This window comes from Phasianus colchicus, chromosome 7, assembly GCF_987193195.1.
Source record: "Phasianus colchicus chromosome 7, bPhaCol1.hap1.1, whole genome shotgun sequence".
In the NCBI taxonomy this organism is placed as follows: Eukaryota; Metazoa; Chordata; class Aves; order Galliformes; family Phasianidae; genus Phasianus; species Phasianus colchicus.
Window position 1 is genome coordinate 32,044,864 of NC_143442.1, and position 20,738 is coordinate 32,065,601.

The following is a 20,738-nucleotide window of genomic DNA, read 5'->3' on the forward strand; positions in this document are numbered from 1 at the left end:
CTGTGAGTTTCTGTTCAGAATTAGCAGAGTGGCACCTCCCTGCTGAACAGGCTAGTTCTCATCACAGATTGCAGACCTGTCCTGAACGGAGACTGTGTGAGTCACATATGAGCATAATTAATTACATTCTTCGCTACCTAATTTGAGCTGTCATCCATCACGGAGTCTCTTGAGAGAAGAGATGCAACATCACATCAATTCATCTTAGCAAGGTCAATGCGGGGAAGAGAGAAATCTTGCAAAATGGCACTCCAGCCTTTTTGTGGGCTGCCTTTCCCAGCACCCATCCAAATGTAAGTGTGGTAGTGTAAGCTGAGAGCAAGGGAAGCATGCAGCTGTTAGCCTGCTTGTAGCAGCCATAGCAAGTCCATGGCTCGTTGGCACCACCGAGGGTCGGAAGACAGTGAACTTTAAAATCATCTCCTTAAGCTACTGATTTCAGCTGGCCTTCCAGCTTTTGGAACCTTGTGATATGTATGGCAAACCTTCTGTAAATGCTTCAATAGCAAAAGGCTATAAAGATACAAATATAGATTTATATTGTTGAGGCAAGTGTTTGTTTCACTGACTCTTCTTAAAAACTGCAGTGTTGTGCACAATTTAAAATCCAGAGTGACTCGTACTCCTTGGTGTTGGCACCTCTACCAACTGCTCATGCCTCCTTAGTGCTTTTGCTGTCCTTTGCAGGGAGCGGATTTCTTGGCAGTAACTTTTTGCCTTATTTCTTGCTGCAGATATCACTTATAGTTGTCATGGTGCTGTTGTTATGGTTACATCTCCTTCACCAGCTGAAGTGCCTCTCCTCTCTCCTGCAGGAAGCAATTATGACTGGTGGTAGATGTTTGTGTGTGAGTGTATTTGATGAATGGTAAATTGTGAAAAAATACAGCGTTGTGGATGGAAACTGTCGGAAAGGGGTGGTGTTGGAACAGGAAGGAGTGGGCAGGGATTCACAGAGCTTTTTAACTAGAGCTGAGCCCTACGGTAGATGATGTTTTTGAAGGCAGAAGCTGCTGGTAACGTTTCACAATTGTGAGAGGTGCCTGGTTTCAGGTTTCTGACGTCTGAGTGAGTTTGTGCAGCCCCTAGGAGTGGGAGTGAGGCCATGTGCACAGTGCTGTGAAGGGCAGCACCCCATGGCTGGCTGGCATGGCAGCTCTGCTTTTCTATAGCTTGGGATTATTGGTGCCTTCCCCAGAAAGGAAGGGCTGCGTCCAGCAGGAATGGCAGCTGAAAGTCTCCTCCTCATCCATTTACCTGTTCCCACTCTGCAGCAGGATGGACCCATTTGCTGCCAAAAGAAATGCAGGTCAGGCTGTGCTGTGCTGCAGAGAGGAGACAGAGAATCCTGTTCAGGGGTTTCTAGCTCACCAGGCAAAATCCTTTTCTTAAATTTTTTTCCCCGCTCCATTCATTCCCAGAGCTATAAAAAAATATACAAGGCAGAATGAAGCTGTCATGGTTGTATTAGCAGGTGTTCCTCCAATCTTAGAGACATTCTCCTTGCTTAGGAGCCCAGCTTTATGCTTCTGCTGTGCTTTGTCTCACCAAGGAACTTGCTGGTGCTGTATTTCAGCCATCTTGTACTTGCTTGGGTGTACAGGATTTATTGCTGGGTGTGGAGCAAGGGGCTTGGTCACGTTTCTTCATGTGAAATTGTTCCTGTTCTCCATGCCCCCAGACACTCAGCCTGCAGCCCATTATGCACTGGTTACCTCACTCTACTAGTGACTGTTCAGCCATGAGTTGTGGTTCTGCCAGAGCTCATCTGGCTGTGAAATCATCACAGCAGTGTCGGAGATGTGTTATACACCTGGAAACTCCTGCCTTTCTAAAGCCACATTCATAGTTTCTGATAATTTAGCAGGACTTATTCTTGACTTGGATGGTGGTTGCAACATTTATGAATCCATTTATCGCCATTGTCAGCATCATCAGCTTATCTTTTGATTTTAATGGTAGGTTTTGGTGTGTTTGTTCCTTGGCATCATCAAAGCTAAAGCCATGAAACGTGAATGAAGGAACCCTTAAGTGTGGTTTCTACATTATGAAATCAATTGGAGATCGGTTTCTAGATTTCAGGGAACTTTGCAACTGAGGAAACATGTCAGAAGTGATTTCTCTGTTGTGGCTTGAATTTTGTATTTTGGAAGAACTTTCCTTAGACTTCAACTGATTTTAATATTTTATGCTTGTCTGGATGAGGGTTAGCTATGCCTGGCCCGGTGCACATTACAGTTTTGCCACTGAGTTAAGGAAACCCTGGCACGTGATCAGGAGATCGCAGTGAGAGCGGAGTGTGACTGCCTGGACCCCACCACCCCACCACAGAAATTCAGATCGATCCCCATACCCCCAGGAAGCACATGGGCAAGGAGGAGCGTGGGCAGCAGCTCTCTGGCTCCCTGCTCACTCTCTGCAGTGCTGGTGGAGGTCTGCTCGGCTGCTCTGGAGACTGGAGCATCCCTCATTTCAGTGCTGGCAAGGATGCGGTTTGCAGTACGTTTTCTTGCCCTTTCTGCAGGGAGCTGCCTTTGTTCTGCCTGTGATCCAGGCACCATCCTTTATTTCTCATCAGTTTTGTAACTCAAGGTATGATTAGAAGAATGATTTTTTCTAAAAAAGATACATAGCTATTGACTATTGGTTTGCAGTGCAGGAATGGAAGAGCCTTTAAAACCCAAATACAAGTGTGCATAGGTGAATGCTGCTTGCATTTTTGATAGACAGGATTTAAGAGGATTGTCTTGCTGTTGTCTAGAAAGAGGGGTCTAGCTGCAAGCTAATAACTTGGGCAGCAGACAAGGAAGAAATAAATTGTATTTGTTACAAATTACCAGAGAAACCTATTTGTCCTTTATTAAGCTTCAGAGGCAGAACGACTCCAATTGAGGGAAATGTATAATTCTCTCTATTAATATGTTCTGTTACCAGAATTATGGTACTTAAGCATTTAAGATCACCTGGTGACTTCTGTTAATCTCCTGGCAGCTTGCAGAGTGTGACCAAACACTGCAGGTATGAGGACTAATGCACAGGATACGTTTGCTGTCTGCCCTCTGATCTGTGTGAGGCACACCGCTCACGTCTGAATGGAATTCAGTTAGAGAAAGAATGCATGCTAAGTGAAATGCAAGGGTGATATTTGGGGACAGATCTCTTCGTCTGTTTGTGGCATTCAAAATTAGTCCCCTTATTTTCTAATTATCTGGAGATTCCACTTAGAACTGTAGCCCCAGCAGTGTTTGTGTCCTACATGTGAAAGCCAAGGCTGAGTTTTTGGTGTGGCAGGAGGTTGCTGCAATTTGCCCACCTTCTGGTTCTTATTCTTACTGCTGCCTCCCGATACTCAGCTGCTTTCCTCCGCTTCTCCAAGCAGAGCTGTCAGTGAGGTACGTTCCCTTGGGTGGGACCTTTTAATCCATGCTGCCAGGTACTCGGTAGGCAGACGACTAACCAAATAGGCCTGCTGGCACATGGATCTGAATTAAAGGTTTTCTCTGTTAAGGTATCTACCAGTATGAGCTAGATTACACCCCCCAGTAAAGCAAGGACTTTGCAAAATCCTTCAGTGTTGGCCTCATTCTGTTCTCTTAAAAAGTGAAATTCATAGCAAATTCATCCACTGACATGCCAAGGCAATATTAGTGTAATGCTAAGATGATTCCACAAGATGAACTCAGAAAATATGTAGAAGGACAGCTAGCACGGCAGGATGTCTACATCAGCATTATCTGGAGCTTTGTGCATCTTGCTCTCACAGCGTATTACCGTGGGTGATTTGTTGCACGTTGAGTTCAAAGCAGTTGGGCTGCGTTCAGCCCAGCCAAAGCAGCAGGAGCCTCTGTCACATCGAGGAGCATTTGGGTTAAGAAATGTATGTCTGCAAAAAGAGGAGGTAACTGCAAAGTTGGACTGCAGATTCCCCGTGAGATTTGTCCCTGTGTCTTAATTCCATGTTGTTTAAGCATTTTCTTTCTTTTCACAGCTCCCAAATGTCTGAAAAGGAAGAGGGAATTAGTTTTTACAACCATTTCTGCTACAAGCTATTAGCTTAGAAGGCAAGATGTCCAGTTCAGATCCATAAGGCTGGCCCCAGTGCACCGTGTGAGTTACAAGGATGTGAATTGAAGGTCTGTGGAGTGTCTCGTCACTGCAGCTGCTGGCAGCTGTGGAGGAGCACACGCACTCCAGCCAGCCCTCCTGTGGCCTGCAATCTCCAGGTTGTTTTAACTGAGGCAATGTGACGTTCTGAGAGGACTGCCTGTTCCTTCACTCCTGATATTTTTTGAAAACCGTCATCCCAGCTGATGCAGAAAGGAAGAAAATCATAGTGGAAAGGGGAAATATGCTTCCATAAGTACTGTGTTTCCCTACATTGCTCAAGCTATTTCAGATTTCTTCTTTTTATATACATAATGCTACTTAAATACTGCCATAATATTTGTCCATTCTTGCTGTTTCTCTGTCAATTTTGAAATTGCCTGATTAATTTAAGCCCATGGTATGCTAATTAAATGACAGAAAAACAGCTAACCTGGTGGTAAGAGGCACACCTGTGTGTGCTGGCTGTGAACCTGAGCTGTATGACAGATACTCACTGCTGAATTGCTGAGCACAAAGATGCATTGTGTGACTCACTTGCACTATTTCTACTACCATTATAAACTCTGAGAGCACTTGATGAATAACAGGGAGTCAAGAATGAATTCATCCGTGTTTCACTCTGTAACCATCTATTATAAATACTGAGCCAAATTCTGCCTCCAGATACACGCAGCTCTCATTGAAGCCTGCCCACTGTATTTATTTTTAAAGATAAAAGCACTTCTGTTAGTTTCACAGAGGACTTCTGTGACACGGTCCATTGTAAAGATGTGAATATCTTTCCTCAAGAGCTCGCAGTGGGGCGGGGAGCATCTGCCTGGAACAGGACACTTGAGAGATAACAGCCTCTGAGCTGTGATGATGGGATAACAACCATTACCTCCATCCAAATGAGTTTTAGGAGCACATTTCCCCATGCTCGTGCCTTACTCCCCAAGGAGGCAGTGGGCTTCTCTCATGTATCCCTGGGCTGAGCTGAGATGCTGGTGGGCAAGTTCGTGCAGCTCTTGGGGTGCAAAATACACTGCACTGGTGAAGGGAAAGCTGAGCTGGGGTTTGGGTTGGTTGGTTGGTTTGTTTTCTGAGCTTCTTCAAAGGATGAAGATGGAAATCTTGCCTTGTTTTCCCAGAATAGGCTTTGTTCAGCCCTCGGAGCATGTTAATGGTGGCCAACAGGGGCACATCTCAGGGTCACCAAGCTCTGTGACACTGCTCAGCCCACTGTTTTCATTGCAGCTCAAAGGAACATTGGGCTGGAACTTCTACCTGCTCCTGCAGTCTCTATGCAGTCAGTTATCCCTGGGGAATGGTGCTGGTGGGGGTAGGAACAGGGCTGCACCTACCAGAACAGCAGGGCTCCTCCTTTTTGGGGTGGAATTATTGTTTGTGTCACATATTTATTGTGAATGAAATCTCATATTCATGAATCACCACGACTTTTTAATTTAAAGCAACTCTGAAAACCATTGTTTTCAATGATCAGAAGGGGGTTAAGTTATCAGTTGTGAATAATTATCAGTCAAGCAGTGATAGTCGTTCATTGTGTTTAGATGCTTTCTGCAAACTGACCTGGCTCCTTGGAAACTGTTGTTCCTTTGTGATAAGTTTCTTGATTCAGTGCCCTCGGAACATATGCACTGTGCAGTTCTCTGCCTTTTTCTCTAGACTGCTCAGCCTTTTGTGACACGTGGCTGCTTGACTGCATTCAGCTGATTGCTTTTAGATGCTTTTTTTTTCTTCCAGGAAGAAAGAATTGCAAGGCCTGCTGGATTTCGTTTCGATGTTGCTGACTTAGGTCAAGCCTTTCATTCCCTAGAGTCACCTTATTATCAAAACACAGATTACTGTATGCTGCCTTCCTAGGCTGCCTACTGGGCTGTTTCTCCACGAGGCACAGCCCTAGCCTGCGGCTCATACAGTGGCTTCTTTTTCTGGTATGGACTAATTAGTAGGAGTGGAGTACATGTGAAGTAGCAAACAATGGTTAGTTTTGTTTATGTATAAATACTGATAGTCATTGGAGAATGCAAATGACTCTATGGGAAACAAATGTCTCCCACACACTATTTTGGACGAAAGGGAACGAGTGTGATTGCTCACCCAGCTGCAAGCAAGAGGGGTGTACACGGGTTCAGGCAGTTGGGGAACCCAGTGCATGTTCTCAAGTGTTGTCTCTGTCATGGCTCACAGCAGGCTGCACGTGCCATAGAGGAGGAACCCTGCTCTGAGAAAGCCAAGTTCACAACTGCAACAAAAATGTTAACAGTGGCTTCACATCTTTAAACTGTTATTGCATTCCCCCTATCACCCAGGAAGATGTCATTGAGTTCTGATGTTGATTCACATCTCATTAATTGGGTCAACGTTTCACTGTATTTAATGAGTTAAAATCAGATTAACAGAAGAGCAGCCCCCAAGAAACCAGTGCTAATAATTGCAAGGCACTTGGGAGCTGGGGAGGATTTGACCCATAATTTTGATCACTTGTGGTTCCTTTTGGTTTCCAAGCAAGTTCGCTCATAGCTGGACCAGGCAAGAAGACACTTGTTCACGTAAGCCTTCTTTCCTTTGCAGGATGACAGTGTCTGGTACCAACCCTGAGCTGTGCCTGGTGGCTGACTGTTGGCTGGGCGTTGTCATCCACTTGGCTCTGATCTCTCCTGCTAATGTCGTTACAGGACAAGTGGTGAAGGAGAGTAGAAATGGCGGAGGATAGGAAAGATGAAGCCAAGGCACCACACTGGACTTCGGGTCAGCTAACAGAGGCTGCTTCACACCCACATTCACCTGAAATTAAGGAACAGAGCGGCGCGGGTGCCGGACTGGTCAGAAGTGCCAATGGGTTTCCCTACCAAGAGGGCGAGGAGCCTGGGCTGGGCAGCCGGGAGCAGCCGGGGACGTATGCTCACAGCAAAGAGAATGGAATCAACGGAGAGCTGTCGGCAGGGGACAGAGAGACAGCAGGTAATGTGCCCCGGTGCTCTGCAGCCGAGCCAGGGCTTTGCTGCCCCTGGGAGGACATCTGCTGGGCTAGGGCAGAGAAGTTGCTCAGGGCTGGCAGCAGGAAACCGCTCAGCTGTCGTGCATTGACAGCACCTTGCTCTCGTGTGTGTACATGCACAAAGGATGGTCTCTGCTGTTACTGCTCACAAGTAATAACACCTTCTGTACACCCACAAAGTATGTGCAGAATAACGCATCGCTCAGCCTGACCGTAAATACCACGATTCAGAGTCAGCATTTACTGGCCATTCCCTAGGCAGGTTTCTCAGAATGCCTGCTGGGGTTTTGTCTATGTGTAAACTATGTAGAGTTTTTTAGCATTCAGCTTGTTATGGGGAGATGGGGGGGAGGAAGTGTGACTGTGTAAAAATGAAATATGCAAAGCAAGTTTCCTGCTTTAGAAATAAATGCTAATTCACTCTGTGCAGATTTTCCTCTTTAAACCCCAAATGCACAGTGCAAGGGGAATGTCTCTTGTATAGACAGTAGTGCCCTCGATGCATCCATCCATGCATGCTAAAGAGATCTTTCTAGCAATGTTTGTTGGCTGTTGTCAGCACTTTGAGATACTATCCATAATTTCTTAGCAGCAGGAGAATCTTAAGGCTTTCAGACCCTAAAGTCATTTCATAAGCAATTCTACTGGAAATGAATATCTGCTAAAAGTAAATAGGTTTGGATTTTAAGAGTCTCTTCTTGTGGATAGCCGAAATGAGAAAGCCAGCGATAAAAGAAATCCCATGTAAGCATTCAGGTGAACACATTGTTGGTAATTGTTTGCAATGATGATAACAAGATCTCTTTTCTTCATTTTAACCTAACTTTGAACTGTGCTTAGCCAGCAAATAAGCAGGAGCAGTCATACAGGATTTCAGAGGTAAGATGCTGCAGTTGTTACAGATTGGCTTGAGCTGTGGGAAGATTTGAAAGTGATTTTTCCTTTGCCACTGATTTTTCACAGAATGTTCTGCAGGCACACCCATACACATGGAGAAGAGCTGATTACAGAATGAAGGGGATTGTCCTTTTCTTTATAGGAGAAGTACTCTTCTCAGGTGCTCTTAAGCTGAGGCAATGTCTGAGGGACCTGCATGTTTAATTGAGGAATTAGGAGCTAATGAGTGAGAGGAGACAGGAATCCAGTGCTGCCCATCACTGGGTGTTGTAGTAGTGTATTTTTACTTTGCTTTCTGAGGTGAAGGATGAAACAGCAAAACAGACCAGAATGAGGCAGCAGGACTGGAGAAATACACTTGCCAAGGGAGCAAGGCTGCTCTTTATCTGTGCAAAGTTTGCTTTGATCACCGCTTTGTGGCCTCATTTCCTCCTCCCCTGCTTTTTTTCACTGTCTGCTTAGATTGCAAGATCTCTGGTGTGGGGACTTACTGTCAATCCATACAGTTATTGCTAAGGAGTCTTATTATAGCTTACTTCGTGGCATCTTTGTCCTTGAACACCAAAAAAGTCTCTAAAACTGCTTGCATTCAGACATGGATTTCTGGCTCTCTGGAAATTCATGTCCTTGAGCTCTGACTTAGACGACTGTCAATGCAACATAAAGTATACTAGGATACAGAAGATATATATTTTTTAATCATTTCACTCTTTTTAAAGGCCAGACCTGTCAACAGGGCAGTGGCAGAAATGGAAAGGGTCGTGTGTTGCCAAAGCCACGCTAGTATTTGCAAGTGGGATATACAGCATCATAAAGCAATTTGATTCAGAATTTGATCTTGAAATCAGGATTGCCATTTGCCACAACCTCAGCCATCTTTGCAGTGTTGGCTTGTAAACTATTACTGCTGTGGGGTGCTCTGTCAGATAGGGTGTTTAAATGCCACTGTGATACACATAATTACCAGTAATGCAAATCATGTAATCACTTGTAGTAGCTTGCTGACTCCAAACAGATGAGGAGAAAATGCACAGGAAGCCAAGGTCGACTGAGATAATTAAGCTGAACTGTGGGTTTGTGTGGGTTTACAGGAATTTTATTTTCTCTGATGTAAATCCAGAACCATAACCCAGGCTTCTGTAGAATCTCAGCCTTCGTGTCTGAGTCCATAAATCTCCTCCAGCAGCAACAACAAGCTCATTGGAAGTGGAATACAGGTATAAGCAGGGCTGTTGATTTCCCTGCTGATCAGAGTCTGGTTGTGTTTTGAGGCATTTCATCTAAGGAAGCTCCTTGGCACTGACTGGCCCACCAGCAAGAATTCTTCCATGAAATGGGCAGTGCCTCACTGCCTGGGGGCATTGCAGAGCACCACAGCAGCCATTTGTAGGGCTTGTGCTGTACAGTCTGTGGTAAGGGGAGAGTTAGAGTTAGTCACAAGGGCACAGGCACCTTGTGCCAATGCTTGATGTGGTGCTGAGGGGTGGTAGTGGTAGAAGAGATTACAGTTCTAGCTAAAATGCATTCAATCCATCACTGCAAGTGACATTTTTAGGTTTGCACAGTTAAAATTTACCTTCCTATTTGTGTGTTGCTTCTCTTGGCATCTGTCTAGGAGTTACTGAATCTGACCTCAATTTTGGAATCCTCTGAATTTAGCTGCTGTGCTGCCTTTGATCGATCTGGTTCTGTATCTCACTGGTAATGGTTGCATTATGAAGGCACATCAATGCCCTCCTTTCAGACACCCAATGGGAGCAGGGACTGTGCCCTGTGTGCAGGCAGGGCAGCCTCAGGACCTGGGCTGGCATCCTCTGAAGCTGAAGGCAAAATACACGTGAGAGAAGAGGCCCAGTTTATTGGCATAACACACAGGAAGCTGTTTTGGGTGTGATATAAAGAAAAGTGGTAAAGCAGCTATTCCTTTTTATTGTGTGTATGTGTGTGTTTATATATATGCTTCCATATTTGAGTTGTCCTGGCCACCCAGCTCTACCAACCATGAGACCCATGCTGCTCCTAAGGAGCTCCTGAAGATACCTTGCCTTTGGGCAGCATGCAGCTCCCCATTGAGTTTTAATATGCTCTCCCTGACCCCTCCCTGTTCATACTCATCTCCCATACACATCTGCAGTGTCTTCAGTGAGGATTCTGGAAGTCTTAATGGTGGAGGATGAGAACTGTAGCTCTTGTCAAGCCAAACATTTTCATGTCACGTAAGATATGTACTGCAAAAGAGGCACTGATAGTGTAATCTTCTGAAGCTCGCTCTGATAGGGAAAGCTTTGGATTGGACCCCGTGGTAGATCACAGGATGCGTTTGATCTGTAACAAAATATGAACATGGCAGCCTTTTCTTTGCTTACTGAAAAGTCCTGGTCAGCCAATTGGAAGGAGGCGGTGCAGAGCAGTAGATGCACTTCACCAGCGTCTGGGAACCAGTAATTCAATGCAGTCCATCATATGTAACTTGCAAGGAGCATCAAGATGCAAAGGTTTGTTTTTCTACACTTAAAATGCATTTCTTGTTCTTTTCATTAGTGAAATGACTAATCTGTCAAATTTATATGATTAGAGGCTGTATTGTGAAGCATCTTCTACAGTGTATCTTTAAGTACAGTGACTCAGCTAACTGAATGCTTTCTCCATTATACATCAAATGCAGGCTTAGTATTGGAGGGGTTTGGATTACCCACACAGCTATCTGATTTTTTTCTTTGGACAGATTAAAGGAAAGCATTCCTATTATCAGAGCCTCAGGACAGTGGCTCTGTCCTCATGTCAGTCGATATTAAGGACAGTAACACGTCCTGCCAGAGTAACAGAGCCCTTCATGAGTTGGCAGAGTACCCAGACTGTGTGGGATGCAAAAAGACTGCTGGGGAACTGTAGCAGGCTTCATGACACAGCACAGTGAACCCAGGTTGAGTGCTCACACATTGTTTTTCAGAGCTCTTGTGTCACTGGAAGGGTGGACGTGGGGGAGGCCAGGCCAGATAAATGAGAGGCAATTGGTTTTGGAGGCTGGGGAGAGCAAGAGGTTGGTGTGTGTCTGTAAGTGAAACAGGAAGAGAAGAGAGCCCTCGTCCTGTGAAGAGGAATAAAGAAATGGCAGCACTGAAGGAAGGCCGGGGGAGGGAGCAGACTGTGTGGTGAGAGTGAGAAGAGATGTGAGCAGAGCTGGTGAGATGTAAGGTGTGAGAGAGCACGGCAGGGACAGGAGGTGGCAGGGAGAGAAAGAAGAGTTGAAGACAAGGACAGGAGAAAGTGGTTTACTTTTATCAGTTTATTCTGTGCTAGCACATCCTTTGTGTAACAGCAGACATTGCCCCAGAGAGGAGGGGGTTCAGACAGCATGGATTGACACAGTCTACACAGAACAACCAAGGGGAAGAGCAGGAAGGGGTAATTCATGTTCCAGCCCTTGGTGTAGTTTATCCAAGTTCAGCCATTTGTTTTAGGCTTTGTTGAGCAGACTAAATGAGCATCTGCAATAAATCTGTTCCTGTGACCAACTGCTCCTTAAGTAAGTATATTTAAATAAGCTGCAGAGAATGTCAGCCTGAAAAGCCGCCCTGTCATAGTCAGTGAACATATGAGCAGAAATGCTAAATTCCCTGGTAGGTTGGCTGTGCAAAAGAGTCGTGGTGAAGGTCAGGATTATGCATGTTTCAGCTGCCTGCAGTGCATCAGAGGAACAGTCTGTATCCCACCATCTTCCACAGCCTCGCATTATAGCAGCCTGTCTCCAGGTAGAGACAGGGTCCTCATAGTCCTCACCAGTGCTGCACTGTCAGAAAGTCCCTGTGACGTGTACTTCTGCTGGCTCAGGGCACTGAGCCCACCAGGGCAGGACTGGACCTGCGGTGGTCAGAGCTGGGAGCAGGATTGCAGCACGGTGGGTAAAGGCAGCAAGCACAACAGCCTCTCTGTGTAATTGTGCCAGACGAGTCACTGCTTTGCTTTCTGGTGTGTTCGTATTTTTTTTCCCCCTCTACTGACTTGTTATTTAATCTTCTTTTCCTTTGTTTTCCCTTTCTAAGATACAAGCTATAATACTCAAACGACACTGCCAGTAAACATATAAACAGACCTTTGTATGGAGGCCTTTTTAGTCTTTCCTCCCAACAACACTGCTTTGACAGAGTTCTTTCTGTTCACCCTTTGGCACTGGCTGTCCTGCTGCTGCCCAAGTCCTTCTGGAGTTACAGGAGACCCCACGAGCCCCCTGACCTCCTGGTCCCCGGAGGTCCTGACCTCCTCCCGGCCTCTGTGTCAGACATGTTTTCAGCAACAAGCATATCTTGAGCAACACGTACAAAATGCATAGCAGGATGCAAAATCAGAGATGTTGATGGATGAATGCAAGTGCCCTGCTTGTTGCATTTCAGTTGTTTGTGTTATTTTTTTTCTGCAAAGCTCGAAGAATGGCTCCCATGGGAAAGAAGCTGTTAATTAGGTGTTTTGATCTCACATCCTTTGCCCAGGAAATGTGACAGTAATTACTGTGTACCATCACCTTTATCTGTTTAGAGACAGGAAAGCATAGCTGGCTTCTGAAACTTTTCTCCTGCATGTTAGGAGTAACACAAGTGTCATTTTCTGGGGCATGTTATTGGAATATTTCAGACATTCACGGTATGTTGCTGGAGAGAACATAGGCAGAGGCAGCAGAGGCTCTTTGTGGCACTCTTAAAAGATGTTATTTTTACCATTCTCTGTTAAGCTTGCTGTAGAGATTCTCCTCAGATGTTCATTTTCTCTGCAGAGAGCGAGGATTGAGGCCAGAGGAACTCTGTCTTTCTGATGCATCCCCCAGCTCTTCCCTGACTGTGGATATTCAGTAGCTACTGCAGAGATGCTCGCTGTTGTCTCTGAAGGCTCTTCTGTGCCTTTGCGCTACCGGTCACTAACTCCACGAGGACACCCCATTTTCTCCAGCTGTATCCTCTCCTAGGAGCTGGCTCTGCTCTTCTGCCTCCTCTTGGGACTTCAGAGATCAGTTGGGCAGTGACTGAAGTGCAGTGGTTGGAGCTGGAGGGGCTGGCCCCACTTGTGGGCAGTGACACCCAAGGAAGCTCAGCCTCCAGTCTCCTGCATTCCCAAAGCTCCTCTGAAAATGTCAGCCTCTGGTTCAGGTTTATGTTTGAAAGCTGTCTTATGCCAGATACAGAAACACCACTGAAGTCAGCTGCTGCATCTGTGCCACATCAGAGTCAAATCTGGCTAAGAGGAGGCATCCACCAGCTATGTCCTTTGTTCTCCCTGTTGTTTCTGACGCACTTCGGTGTTTTCTAGTTAGGCTGTGAGCATCCTAAGAAGGAATTGCATAAACAACTGTGCTTCCTTCAGCAGTGGGAGCCAAACACCAATGCTGGTGTTGGCTTGGCAACCAGCGCTTGCGATCAATACCAGCCTTTGAGAGGTACAGGGAGCATCACGGCCATGCAGTGGAGTGACAGCTGCAATGACGCTGTTCCAGCTGCACTGGTAGCTGTGTGCCTCTAGTGCTGCTCCTGAAGGTGCCTTTTGAAAACATCTGCAGGCATGCTTCAGGGGCTGCATGGCCAGGATAACTATGGAAGGCTGAAGGTCCCATCAGCATACGCTTCTTGGAGAAAAGGTGCTACAGGAGGTTGGTGGCAGGGCCAGGGTGGGTGACGCTACCTTGTGCGGTGCTGGGGCCATGACCTCTGGAATCAGCCCAGCTCTGTCCTGCACAGAGCTAGAGGCAGAGCGTGGTACCTTTTCTCTAAGTCCAAAGGGAAGCCGTGAGGGTGTCTGTAACAATGGAAGCCTGGGGGACCCACCAGAGCACCGAGTGGCATTTGGCTGTGGGCAGTCTTTGTGACTGCAGCTGGATGATGGTATCACTGCAGACCATGGCAACATATGATTTTCCTTTCCAACTTTGCTCTGAGAGCAGGAAGGTTTGGAGGAATGCTCATTAACAAACAAGTAAACCTTGTTCTGGAGAGACACGGCCCCTCTTGTTTGAGGCAGAGCTGAAGTGCCAACTTCCTCTCCAAAGTCACCTTGCAAAGGAAGCAGCAGGTTCTCAGGCAGCAGTTGGTGGGTGGACATTGTTGCCTTATTTTGAGCCCCTCACTCTTTGCGCAGACAATTGTCAGCCTGCAGGGTCTTGCACACGATGCACAAGAGCTGAGGTCATTACTCCTCTCACATGCTTTACTGTTCCCTTCCTCCCACTTTTTCTGTGGCTCGGTGCCCTGCCTGGCCTGGCTCACCACACCCCCAGTGGCCAGGCATCCCTCCTTGCCCCTGCAGGCAACTCTGGCCCAGCCTTGGCAGAGGGGAGGCAGGTACCAACACATCATTTACAGAAGTATGAGGCGTGCAAACAGTCTGCTGCCACTACTGCAGGAGTGCCAGGTCTTGCTGGCTCCTTTTTTCTGCGTTGCCATGCCAACTGGTCCCTGTGCTGAGTGAGATCTCTCTTTAAGCTCCGCTGAGAGAAAGTCCGTAGCCTGGGAGCTTATTTAGCATTCAGGAGTGCACAGCCTCTCTGTAAAGGTTCTGAGCCACAGCCAGACTGTCTGACAAAGGAAAGGAGCATTTTTCTTTCTTGTTTTCCCTTTTCCTCCAGTATTTGCTTCTCAAGGTTAAGGGATATGGAGTAGATAGGGAGAGAGTCTGTGAGCACCATGCAGTGGGGTCTCACTGAGGCACAACTTCCATAGAAATGGAAGGGAAATACTACTGTAGGATGTGTTTGTGGTGCAAGATGTATTCATGTGAGAATCATATATATATACATGCTCAAACTTCCTGTTTCAGTTAACCCTGATTTTAATACCCTCTATTAAAATGGGAAGGCAAAGGCAATCTGGGCTTTAGTTCAAGCAAGGAGCTGAAATGAAAGATTAGAAGGAAGCTGGGGATAAAAAACCCCATCTTTGTGTTCCCTTCTGATTTAAGCTGTAAGATGAAAATACAGAGCAAGTCATCTCTTCTCATGCAACATTAACACCCCAGGTTAGGACAGCAGAACCAGCAGTTTGTGCTAGTGTTTTAGCTTGGGTTTTTCCTGTTATGCACAGTTGCTACTGCTCACTTTAAATCATAAAGATAATTAATATAGGTTTGCTTGCCTTTGCCAGCTGAAAGGATGGAAATCAGCCTAATGAGGCTAGCATTAGATGGTGAGCACTGATAATCCATCGCCTGTCTGCACCAGCTGTGAAAAGGTTGGTCTGGAAATTCAAAGCAAGATTCAAAGTGAGTGAGCTGTGAACTGGTTCTGATTCTGTCACTTGTTCCTTGGGAGATACTGAGCAAAACACTGACATTTTCCTGGGCTGTTTTGCAGACAGACTGCAGAGCAGAACCAGTGGTGCTTGGAAAGCTCATTTTGAGGTGATGGTTTGGAAATGCAGTCTTGTTCTGGGGGTTTTGTTGTTATTGAGGCATTGCTTATGACATGCAAAAATGCAGGAAATTCAAGGCACCCCAACTGTATAGAAGAGATCGAGGGCCCTTCTGTGCATGGAAAACACTTAAACTTTAATTGCATTCAGTATATGGAAAATAACTATGATATATCATTATCTCCAAGGCAGGAAAATCTGCTAACTGCTTTCCAGCGAGTCATTTTCACGCAGGATAGATCAAATACTTCACAGAAATCAAATTCACTTAGAGACAACGTATGCTTTGGGGAGAGGAAAATAAACCCCAGATATCTCACTTTTTTGGTTCGTATTTCTTTCCTTGAGACTAACTCACAGCAGCACACAGCCGATTTGGCACAGCTCCCAGCAACCTGCGCAGCCTGCAGCAGTTACAGTGAGGCTTGTTTGCAGCCTGATCCTCCTTCCCTGCCACTGTGCAGCTGGGAGGTTAGAAGCATAGCACAGCGTTGCAGAAGTACTGGTGCTGTGTGGGTGCACCAGTCCTGCTGACTTAGCAAAGCTGTTTTCCTCTCTGTTTTCGAGAGTAGGAAACAACTTCAACTGGGGCTGTTTACTTTTACCCCAAATCAAGGGTTTCTGCCAAATCCAGGGTAATGCAACCTGTGCAGGTTGTTGGTGAACTGTGAAAGCAGCTGATCCTTTGCTGTTTTCTCTTCCTTTTGCTGCCAGGCTTTCTATTTCAGAATACATAGTCCTTCCAAACAACTGCTCTTTCAGCTCTTTCTTTTTCTCACCAACCCTCTTTTCTCACTAACACTGCCTCTGGCATTTTATTCCCACATTCTCTCTTTGTACTCCCAGTTTTATCCCAACCACCCCATGCTGCCCCTCTCTGACCTTGAATTTCCACAGCCACCACTCCTTTTCCGTGCACTTGGGCTCTTTCTCTGCACGCAGACGTTTCCCAGTGGCTGCAGTGACCTGAAGCCTGCTCTCAGCTGTCCCCACAGCACCACAGCCAGGGATGTGCACGTTCTGGGCACCCAAAGACAGGAAAAGTAGAAGTTAGTTCAGAGGGTGAAAAGGGCACCATGTCGCTGCATTTTCTGTGTTACCTGCTCCCCTAATGGCATGAATCAGAACTGTTGCATTGACAGAGAGTGGTCTTCAATCACAATGGACCAGGCACAACTGGAAATTCTACTCAGCTCGTGCGTGACTTGTTATTTTAATCTTCAGCAGTGTTCATACTTTGTTGGAGTTTGTTTTGTTTGTTTGCTCTTCTATTTTAAAGACTGCAGAAAACACTGTAAAAAGCACTTAAAAAAGGAGCTAAAAACAAACTATAGGAGACGTGACCTCCTGCTCTAAGTAGCTGTGCATTGACTTCTGTCAGTCGTTCTCCCATTCATATTAAAAGCAGATTAGCTCTTAAAAGTGTGCTTATTTAAAACATCAGCATGTACTGAAGTCCAAAACAAACACTGATTTAAAAACTAGTTACCTTTATGTGTATTTACTCACACTCAAAGGATTAAATATCTGGTTCTTTGTTTTGAAGTGGTTTCTTCCTGCATGAGTTCTAAAGGGTTCATTTTTAATGAAAAATAGATATAGCTGCTATTTATGTCCAGTGCTACTTTTTGGGTGATGCCAAGTCCTGGGAAAGGCGATGAGGCCTCACTGCATTGCCCTGGCTGAGGGTCTTGCATTGACTGCTTCAGTACTGCATATCAGCTGTAATGCATAGCTGATGTGTCAGACAAAACAGAAGTCATTCACTTTTCCCACCTCTGGCTTGGCTGGGAAGTGCTGATGGTAGTAACCATGGTAGTAATATTTTCTCCAAACAGTAAACTGAAGAAGATACTACTCAGGAATGTGCAGGGAACAAGTATTTGTAGTAACGTGGGCTTGTTTTTAAAGCATTGCTTTATTGAACTGCCGTTTGTATGACTCCTTTTTAAACACCTTCTGTATTTAAGGGTGTGTGTGTGCAGGAATGGATCCCTTGGTGCTTTTTTACAGCGGTTAGACAGCATGACATGGCAGAGGGCTCTGCCTGATGTGCGTGTGGTTGGAGCTGGAGGACTGCTTAGTGGAGCTTTCAGGATTGATCCTGACTCATGGCACAAATTTGCCATTTGCGTGCCTTAGAGATGTGTGTTGTAGAGATTATGTTCAACTCTTGCTGAAAGATGGCCAGGAAGACACAGCCAGGGCAGCAGAGAGGTGATGTACCCAGCCAAGCTCTGCTCCTGTGCCCAACTCTTTTCACCTCTTTGCTGTGGTGCATCTTTCTCCAAAGGCAGTCTGAGCATCTGTACCTTTGTGGTTCAGTGTTGTACATCGCAAGGTTTCTCTTTCTGTGAGACATGTGCCTCCCCTGACCTGTTCAGCTGGCTGGCTGGTGAGTTCTGCTGACTAAATTCATCTGTCTCATCCTCATTGATGCTACAGTAGCTTACAGTCAATGAGTTTATCGGGGAAGCGATGCTTGTCAGTTGTGTTGTGGTTTCATTTAATTTAAAAGCTGATAGTCCCGTTATTTCCCTTCATGCCTCCTGCCAATTAATGTTGATATTGCCAACATCCAGATCAAGGACCTACTTACAGCAAAATATTTCCACTCACTAAAGTCGTTTGACAGCAAATATTTGAATTCTGCAAAGCTGTGTTACTGCTTTTTTCATCATTATTTGTGCTTTATATGACTTATTCATACTGTTTTGATTGCTGCTGCGCGTTTCTCTTTAATCTGAGTGCAGAAGGCAGGACTTAGAGTTGTTATTAATTCCTATGATAAAGCCCAAGGTGTGCCTTCGTGTTTTCCATCAGAAGTGCCAGCAGGTGCAGCCCTGCTCCTATTGCCCTGCTTCATCAGTCCCAGCTGCCTCCAGGGCAGCTGAGTGGGAGGTCGGGACCCTCCCTGGAGGGGTTGTTGAATGCCTCTCAACAAATCCAATAGCTATTTTGTTTATAGAACAGCTGCACTCAGAATTGCAGTACCTGAGGAAGGGGGGTGAGAAATCCATAGGTCCTGCCTGCTTTTGAAATGGTCAAAGATAGCAAATGGCTACTTCGTGTCTTCCCTTTCTGCAGAAATATGTTTGGGCTGCTTTGCCTTGCACAGCAGCACAGGTTCCTCCGTGCTTTTGTTGTTGACTGGATGTGCCGTGCCAACAATTAGTGCTGGTTACCTTGGAAACAGCTCTGCACCCTGCTGAGGATTTTGACAGGCACATTTTGACTGAAATTGCTTTGTTTTCCCGATTCTGCAAGCATACATGTAGCTAATCTTTTTGCTGTACCCTGCCTGTGTTCCATTCCTAAAATGTAGCGAAATTAATGAAACGTATTATTTTATCCTTTCCATCTGTTTGCATCTTTCTTTATCCCTGGTTTAGCCTCAGTCCTCCATGAGCATTAATTACCCTTTGCTTTAAACAAGCTCGCTGTTAATTTTCGTGATGGGGTCTGTAGGGTGACATTGTGAATGCATGTGCAGTTTTGACACGATTTTCAGTCTCCTCCTCTCCGTCTCTCCTTCCCGTCATCCCTTTCCTTTGCTTTTCTCCCGGAGCATTTGTTGTGCTGCATGGTTCCAGCATGTTAAACTTTGTTTATGCCCTAAACAAGCTTTGCTTTGCAGAGACCAGATGGCTTCCTCCATGGCTACGACAAACTCTGCTGCCACTGTAGTGGTGTGAGATAAAGCTACTGCTCGAAAGAGCAAGCAGTGGTGCTGCTCCTATCTTGGAAGGTGGAATTGTGGCAACATCAGGGCACCCACCTGCAGAGCAGGAAGATGCTCCAATCCTCAGGTTGCACTGGGGAATGAGGGAGGTGGAGAGAAGGTCCTGCTGGGTGGGGGCTGTCAGGCAGGTATTACTGCAGTGTCACATAGGCTGTCATGTTCAGAGCACACTCATTTCCTCAACAGATTGTGCCTGAGGTTATGGTTGGTTGGGAGAAGAGAAAGTGCCCAAGGCTGAAGGAGAACAGTTACAAAGGGCATAAAGGGAACAGACACACCACGCATTGCTGCAGAGATCTGTCACAGGTCTAATTTCAGCTCTTGCCATTACAGTTCTCAAATATTTCTAACAGTTTTCTGGAAATATTTGGTAAAAGCTCAGACATTTTTAAAAGACTTCTGTGACCATCTGTACATCTGTCACTGGGGCTGGTGAATCACTGTGTTAAAAAACTTAATGGGCTGGAAAGGCTTCCTGGGAAATGAAAATGATGTAGGTAATGGATTCAGGTGGCAGTGGAGGCATCTGCAATCCATCGACAACTGCAGCAGCATCAATAAGAAATGAAAGAGGGCTTTGAAATGACATCTTGGCCTTCCACAAGCTCTGATCCCAGATCTTTGGCTCTGCTGGAGCCATCCTCTGGTCTTTAACCGTGCTTTTACAGACCCTGTGTCTCTGAGTTGTCTGTGGGAAAGGAGGCTCCAGATGTCCCGCTGTGGTGTGCTAGGGGCTGGGCTTTGTCACACCTAGGGGAATAATTGTGCTTGTTTCTAAGGCCAGGAGCAGAAGGTGCTCACTGGTTTGAGTTTCAATTTTGGCTTAACACAGCAGACAAGATTGATGTATGCTCTCTCAGCATAGCATGGTCCTTTCATCCCTGCTAGAGAATGGCCACAGCACAGTTAGCAACCAGACCAACATGAGCATGGTCTGAAGTGACAGCCTGTAGGAGAGCAGTACAAGTGTCATCCCTAAGCCTTTTAGCTCCTGGTCCCTCAGCTCAGCCTGCCCAGCTTGAAGAGCTCATGCTGAGGATGGTTTGCAATGTCTTCTCTCACAGTGGAAATCATATCTGAGAACCACCTGGGCTTTTGGGTACCACGATCCCTGCAGCCAGACTGGGAGGTTCAGCCTGTGTCCTAAAAGCATCTTGGTAAAAAGAAACAGCCCCACTTTTGGTCTTCCGTTGTGCTGGAGTTTTATGTGAAGCCAAGGTCTGCATTGCGTTTAAGAAACATTTGTTGTTACTTGTCATCTGTTAGTGCTGTTTTTGAAGGCACAAAGCAGGGGCAAAGGATGTCTACCTGGCTAAAGAGAGAGAAAATAAAATATTGCAATCAAAGCTCTCTGCAAAGCTTTTAAGCTGTGAAGAATTTGCCTAGCATCCAGGCTAGCTAACTCTCCTTTTTTTGTTCTTTATCATTAGGCTTCCTTGAACTTTAACTGAACCATAAGGAAACTATGAAGAGTCTCAATAGCTGCCCTGTGAGGATTTGACTTACCCATTGGATCTGCTATTTATAGTGTCCATTAGTACAAAAATGTCTGTCCTTTTGCAGCAGTCATGTATAGCAAAAACACTGCTGTTCTGGTGAACTG

The 20,738-nt window shown here is 45.8% G+C and overlaps 1 protein-coding gene and 1 long non-coding RNA gene across 10 annotated transcripts in view; one reads left to right on the forward strand and one right to left on the reverse strand.

Annotated features, from left to right (window-relative positions):
• Window positions 1-20,738, forward strand: part of MAP2 (microtubule associated protein 2) — a 158,497-nt gene that overhangs the window by 87,679 nt on the left and 50,080 nt on the right. For all 9 annotated transcript variants that reach the window (XM_090144435.1, XM_090144427.1, XM_090144428.1 and 6 more), the window contains exon 5: window positions 6,786-7,071. In XM_090144435.1, the coding sequence (XP_090000561.1) occupies window positions 6,810-7,071 (262 nt within the window). In that variant the 5' untranslated portion in view covers window positions 6,786-6,809. The remainder of the gene's footprint in view (window positions 1-6,785; window positions 7,072-20,738) is intronic.
• LOC149917305 (uncharacterized) lies at window positions 3,300-20,210 on the reverse strand. The gene is made up of 3 exons (XR_016468443.1): window positions 18,388-20,210; window positions 16,276-16,413; window positions 3,300-3,999 (listed from the first exon to the last, which is right to left on the reverse strand). It is a non-coding gene; the product is annotated as an uncharacterized LOC149917305 (long non-coding RNA).